General features: G+C 40.7%; 1 protein-coding gene across 1 annotated transcript; it reads left to right on the top strand.

The window, feature by feature from the left end:
- The first annotated feature begins 381 nt into the window (after window positions 1-381).
- GPR148 (G protein-coupled receptor 148) lies at window positions 382-7,301 on the top strand. The gene is made up of 2 exons (XM_069063324.1): window positions 382-502; window positions 5,447-7,301. The coding sequence occupies exon 2, from the start codon at window positions 5,520-5,522 to the stop codon at window positions 6,645-6,647; it is 1,128 nt and encodes a 375-aa protein (XP_068919425.1). The 5' UTR covers window positions 382-502; window positions 5,447-5,519; the 3' UTR covers window positions 6,648-7,301.

Genomic DNA, 7,301 nt, shown 5'->3' with positions numbered 1-7,301 from the left:
TATGATCTGGGTAATACTCCCAGAAATTCAGTGTAATCACTGACTCCAGATTAAGGACCCCTAATCTAATCCGATTCCTTCACTTAACTGAAGGAGCTGGAGGTTCCAACTTTAAGGAATGCTATTTTAAAACAGGAAGTTAAGGAGCAGAACCAGGATTTCAATTTAAGTCCTCTGCTTCGGTAGTTAGGACTTTTTCCATAGCACTTACCCAGGAGGCAAACTTTTGCTTAAATTTTGTATGCAGTGAATCTGTTCTATTTCCATATCAAAGAGAAGCTGAAGGACCCTACATTTTAGATGTGCCACTGCAGGGGGCAAAAAGTCAGCACTCCCATTCCCCGAAGTGAGAGCTCTGCCCTAAATAGCCCAACCACCCAAGGGGACTTCCCAGACTTTCTAACTTCCAGTCAGTAGGAGAGTGAAGCTGCAGAAATGTTTCTTTTAATCCACGTTTCTTTTAGAGAAGCAAAACGGAGCATAGGAAGACTCCACAGAACAGGTAGGGAGTTTTCTTGCTGGGGTTTGAGAGACTGCTTGTAAGTCTGAGGTTTCTGAAGCTTTAGCTCCTCTCCCTGGGGTACAGTAACACATCCAGGGAGTGCCATAATGGATGGAGCATTGGTCTTGGAATCAGGAAGCCCTTTCTTCAGCTCCTGCCTCAGTCATAGTTGCGGGATGCAAGATTACTTAATCTTGCTGCATTCAAGTTTTCTCATCTATAAAACGGGGATAATAATAGGGGATGATGAATAAATAATAATAAACAAGGATAACAATGAGGCTAATAATCACAGGATTGTTGTGAGGATCAATTGAGATACTGTACTTAAAAGGCTTTGCAAGGCTATATAAATGTGAGTTGCTTTTGTATAGATCCTCTTTCTACCTCCCCTACACACACACACACACACACACACACACACACACACACAGCATCTCTTCATTAGTACCTATCTCATAGGATTGTTGTAAGGCTCAAATGAGAATATCAAACGCTTGGTATACTTTACATAAATAGTTATTTTTGCTGATATCTGTGCACTCAGAAAAGCTGACAATCAGAACTCTTGCTTCTGGGCAATACTCCAGAATAATTACTTTAGTAATATAGTAATGGTGGTGTCATGATTACAAAGCTCTTCCATTGACATCACCTCTGACCTTTGAGAGGCACAAGAATTATTTTTAGCATTTTGCAGAAGAGGAAACTCAAATTTAGAGAGGTAGTAACATTCCCGGAGACAGAATTTGAGCTAAGGTTTTCTAGTTCTGGGTGCAGTGTACTTTCCACCATACTATATGCTGGGAACTTGAAATATTTAGAAGATAATGTTTGTTGCATCCCAGGACATGGGCTGGGTCTATACATGCACAACCAACAGGTCATTTTGGCTGAGTCAGTGTGTCTACTTGGGCAATAGAGATACATGTGACCAGGTTTAACTCTTATTCTAGTTCATCAGAACAGTGTGTGTGTGTGTGTGTGTGTGTGTAAAATATGGTTTCTGGTTATATGGAAGCTAGAGATTTGTGTGATTCTAAAGCAAATGGTTGATTTTAAGTCTCAATTTTTTTTTTTTGGCGGTGGAGAAGGCAGGGCAGTTGGGGTTAGGTGACTTGCCAAAGGTCACATGGCTAGTAAGTGTTAAATGTCTGAAGCCGGATTTGAACTCAGGTCCTCCTGACTCCAGGGATGGTACTCTACTCACGATGGCACCTAGCTGCCCCTAAACCTCAAAATTTAATGTGAATAACAAATCAACCTAGGGACTTATAGTTATGTTAATTTAATAATAAACTAGTTAGTAGAGTTTCAGACAGAAGTATCATTAGTGTCTCTGCCTTGGTTAAATCACTTTACTTTTCTGGTCTTCAATTTTCTTATCTGTAAAGTGACAGGGTTCGACTATTCACCTCTAAGGCCCTTTCTAGTTTTAATTCTATGATCTGATGGTAGACCTTCCAAGGAGGATAGGTTCTGCGTATGAATATCAAGAAAGACAGGCAGAAGTTATACCAACATTTTTATAAAATAATACCATCATCTTAAACTGGGGATGGTTAGCTTGGAGAAGAGAAGACTTAAAGGCGACATCATAGTGATCTATAATTATTTGAAAGTTGTCATATGCAAGAGGGATGAGAATTGTTTGCCTCTTTGTATTGGGCTGAACTATGGACAGAGGATTAAAGTTAGGGAGAAGGATATTTTTGCTCAATATAAGGAAAAAAAACTTCTCAGTTCCAATTGTCCAAAAGTGGTATGGGTTGATCTGCTCAGTATTGTGTTCCCCATCACTGGAAATCTTCTAACAGAGACCAGATGACCACTTGTCTGAGACATTGTAGACAATATTGCTGTTATGTTGTGGAGTTGGATAAATGACTTTAGAGCTCCCACCTAATCCTGTGATTCTGTGAAATGATTAAAAATATGGGCTTTATAGTACCCAAAGCTCAGCTTTATATAACCCTTTAAAGTTTGGAAAGCTTGTTCTTTCTATTTTTCTCATTTAAGCCTTGCAAACCAGCATCAGGTTCTTAGAGATTTTTGTGCTATTATTATGTCCATTTTATAGATGAAGAAACTGAGACTCAAAGTTTAAGTGACTTGCTCATAGTCAAGGAACTAGTAAATATCAGAATTTGAACCTTAGCTTTCTTGGCTATAAGAACAGCACTCTAACCACCATACCATATTGCTTTTTTTTGGCCCATAAAGAAGACAGAGCAGTAGTTTCTGATAACTTTGGAAAACAAAGCTGGTACTGTTATGTTGGGAAATGAGGTGAGGGAGGGCAATGCTTGATTTAAAAGCTGTTCCTGGTCTTTGTTCTAGGAAGACATTCACCACTGTCAGGGAGTAGCTCTATTTCAGTGTCCAAATTCGTCTTGCCTTTCCTTTGGGGTTATTAATATTTAACAGTTTCTTAGAAAGCATGCCAGCTATCCTTAAGCTCCAGGCCAGGCATGGAGAGAGGTAAAATGTTAGTAGTCAGTTCTAGTAGAGGTGATGGGCTGCTGCCAAAAGGAGAATGGCATGGAAAATATTTAGTGCTTTTTCCTTTTCTTCTTATTGTATTTGATTGCTCTGTTTCTTTGCATTTAAATTATTTTAAAGTATCATTCAAACTATTTTCTCTCTGTTGCTCACCCTTGATTCTCCTCCCTTCTCCCACTTTCCCTTGTAGTGTGGGAAAAATGCAAAGTGTTATTTGTGATCTGTCACTGAAAGGTGGGAACCCAGTGTGGAAAGCAGAAGCTACAGGGACGGCCCAGATTCATGTCACTAGATGAAACCCAAGTTAAAACATGGACCAGACAAGCCTGTGAGACTCAGTGCTTAGAATTACCAATACAAATTCTAGTGTTTGATTGGATTCAATTCAACAAATGCATATCAAAGGCCTATTACATCCAATGCAGGGTCCTAGTGTTGAGAGAAGCTACAGAAGAAAAAGGCCTAGTTTCTGTCCTCAAAGTACTTAACCATCTGATTAGAGAGACTTCACACATAGGCAAGAAGGTGAGCTTGGTAGAAGGGGAAGGACTCTAGGTTTAGAAATATTGGGTAATAGGTTCTGGATCTGGAAGGAATGAAAGAAGCTGTTTCCTTATTTTACAGATGAGGAAAATGAGACATAGAGAGCTTAAGCAATTTGCCCAAGGCCACATGGTGAGTGTTTGAGGTTGCATCTAGACTTTCTGTCCTTTTTGGCTCCAAGTTCACTGTCCTTTCCATTGTATCATGTTGAGGGAAGCAGCCTCTCAAATCAAGAGAATTAGGTTCAGATATTGGCTTCACTGCTTACTAGCTGGCAAATCCTAGTTTATCTATGAAATAGATAATATCTTGACTAATCACCTCATGGGCAGCTAGGTGGCACAGTAAATAGAGTTCTGGGTCTGGAGTCAGGAAAACCTGAATTCAAATCCAGCCCCAGACACTTAGTAGCTGTGTGACCCTGGGCAAGTCACTTGAGCTTGTTTGCCTTAGTTTTTTCAACTGGAGAAGGAGTTGGAGAAGGAAATGGCAAACCACTCCAGTATCTTTGCCAAGAAAACCCTATGAACAGTATTGTCATGCCATGGTCCACGGAGTCACAAAGAATAGGACATGACTGAACAACAACATATACATGCTAGGTACTATGTCAAGCATTTTACAAATATTATCTCATTTTATTCTCACAACAAACTTGTGAGGTAGGTGCTTTTATTCCCATTTTTGCAGTTGAGAAAACTGAGGCAACATGTTAAATGACTTGCCCAGAGTCACACAACTAGTAAATGACTGAGGCCAGCTTTGAATTCAGATCTTCCTGACTCCACGTTCAGCATTCAAACCACTATACCACCTAACTCCCCCCAACCCCCACCAAAAAAAATAAGACATTGGAAGAAAACCAGAAATCAATTGCCTTAATAGAATCTGTGTTGATTGATAGATCGATGGCCTCCATTGCCCACAGAAGAAAGTTATATTCCTAATCACAGCTTCCAAAGAAGATGCCAAGATTCTTGCCTTCCAGGTTTTTGTGGTCTATTAGGTTAGAGAAGACATACACAAAGCACTGTCTAACAAAGCAGGCTATATAGTATGGTAAGAGAGGCAGAGGTTCTAGAGGAACCCAGAGAGGGAGAATAACCCTTTCTTGCTTAGAGATCAGGGAGGACTTCACGAGGGAGGTGGCTTTTCACCTGGGTCTTGCTGGATGGGTAGGATTTAGACAGGAGTTGCTGATTTTTTTGCACTTAGGATTACAAGCATGGTTCTGAGTAAGTGTGTGAATGACAAAATTGTTTTTTCCAAATAGGAGAGGGTGTAGCAGAAGATAAAAGTTGGAAAAGTAAGTGGAGGGTGCCTTGAACAGCAGGACTGATAGGTCAATAAGAAACTGTGGCTTTGGAATTTTTTTTTCTGGAGCCAGTTGCAGATAAAACGTGGTCTTGAATGGTTCTCTATTTGCTTGTTACATGATTGTATTTTGTTTTCCCAACAACCTTGGAGGCTTCTCCAGGGCACACAGATCCTGCCTTCTTCTTATTTTAATGCCTCCACAGTTCTTAGGCCAAGGTTAGGGTCCCAGTAGACTGATCTAAAAATAGCCACTCTACAATGCAAAGACTGTTATTCCCCAAAAAGGTTTTTTAAAAAAAATTTTTGGACACATGAATTCAATGAGGATGAAGACATTTCATTAAGAGAGAAACAGTTGTTCAGGAAGAACTTTAATTTGTTTAACTGTTCTCTCAGATTGATTAGCTGATAACTCTTCGAGGATTTTCAAGCAGAAGAAAATCAGATGAGGCTTTCTGATCAGATATGAGTTGGACTAAATGAAATATTTTTCAATTCTGAGATTGTAATTCTCTGATGAGCAACACACATTTACATGCATGGCACTTTATAATTTACTTTAAAAGTTATCCTTTGTCCTAGGTCAGTCTCACCTTCCGACCTTTCAGGACTGAAGACTATCTCTGCTTCTCCCAGTTGAGCTGGTTTAAGATTCATGTTCAAGAAAGTAGAAAAACTGATGCTGTGTTCTTTTCTCCCTCGTGGATGTGTGAATCTTAGCCCCAGGAACATGGCTGAAGAGACAATGTCGAGTCACTTGCGGGGAAAGGCCACCCCATTCAAAGTGGAAATTGTTAACCTGGCACCTGCTGTTTATCAGTCTCCAGGTAACTACTCTGTGGAACTTGAGGAGGCCTTTTGGGACCTCTTACCCTCCCTCCGTTGGTTCTTCATTCCTTTGACTCTCTTCACCACTGCCACACTGGCCTTGAACCCCCTTCTCCTGGCCACCATCCTGTGGAAGAAGAAATTCCGGAGTGAACCCCGTTACCTTCTCTTTGCTAATGTCATGTTCTCAGATCTGGCCTATATTCTGTTCCATGTATTGGTTTCAACAAGTAACCTTACTGGCTGGACTCTTGGGCGAATTTTCTGTGGCATCCTCACTGATGCTATATTTGTCACCTATGCGAGCACCATCTTGTCATTCACCGTCATGGTGGCAGACACCTACCTTGCTGTTATGCTCCCCCTTCGCTATCCCTCCATCATGTCCAGTGCCACTGCCAGGAAAGTAGTGGCCATGATTTGGGTGGTGGCCTGCCTTTTCCCCACCTTCCTGGTTTGGTTCAGCAAACAGCAGGATTCTAGATTGATGGATGAGCCCTCACCTTGCATCCTGCAGCTGAATCTGAGTTCAAGCTCAGATAGCAATCATTTGATTACTGTTGCCCACATTGTCATCTTCTGTTCTCTCTTTGTCTGTGCAGCTCTGATCTCCTATTGCTATGTGAAGATCTATCATACGGCCAGAACATCAGGCCCTTGTATAAATAGTTATTTGAGGGCCAAGGGAACACTGCTGATTCATACGATGCTTATTGTACTGTATATTGGTCCAGTGGTGGTTTTTGCTGTGGATATCATGCTGTCTAGGAGCCATCCCATTGGAAACAACTCCCGATTATGGCTGATGGCCATTAACAGTGAAATTCTGATGCTGCTTCCCAGAGCCCTGTTGCCTTACTTGTATGGACTGAGATATCGGCAGCTTCTCCAGACTCTCAAAGGCTTAGTCTCTAGGAGAAGAACCAGTGATATTCAAACAATTTCCTTTAGTTAGTGGAGCTCAGAGTTTAAAGTAAGGAAGCTCATCAGTCACATCAAATGAGTTCAAGGACTAACTTCTCCAGACATACAAATTATTTTTGTTCTGTTATAGTGAAATGTTGTTTTCTAGAAAAGTCAAGTCAACAAGCACTTAAAAAGTGCCTACTATCTGCCAGGTGCTGTAGTCTGTGCTGCGAACCGCATCCCCAGTCTCTGGAGACCAAATATGAAACAAAGCTGATTTCCAAAGAGCCCTTGATTGTGAAGGAAAGGAAACAAGGGAAGTGTCATGCAGCACCTTCATCCTCTTTCTTTAATTCCTAGACCTTGTGGGTTTCTGTTTTGATTTGGTACCTTCTCTGACTTTGGTGCATAAGATGTCTGAGGTGGGGAGGGGATCAGGGGAGTTGGAGTGTAATTTTGACTTGATGGCAGGACCAAAGGTCTATAAATAGCTCATCTATAGCTTTGCTTATCTCTTCTCTCCTTGTCCTTAACTCTATTACAAATGAGTCATAAACTGGGATTTTCTGTTAAATGTTTAGGCACCAGTAAAAGCATTTATCAGACAATTTTTATTTGTTACCTGATCATAAAGTTTAATTATTCTGGGGCATTCACCAGCCCATGGAAATAGTGTTGTTATTAAATGTTTTCTTTTCTATAA

Source organism: Petaurus breviceps, unplaced genomic scaffold (genome assembly GCF_028583685.1).
Source record: "Petaurus breviceps papuanus isolate PSGF00001 unplaced genomic scaffold, PetGlider_PUasm1.0 90556, whole genome shotgun sequence".
Lineage (NCBI taxonomy): Eukaryota > Metazoa > Chordata > Mammalia > Diprotodontia > Petauridae > Petaurus > Petaurus breviceps.
Note: the sequence above shows the minus strand (reverse complement) of the source record. Positions and strands in the feature narration are given on the sequence as shown.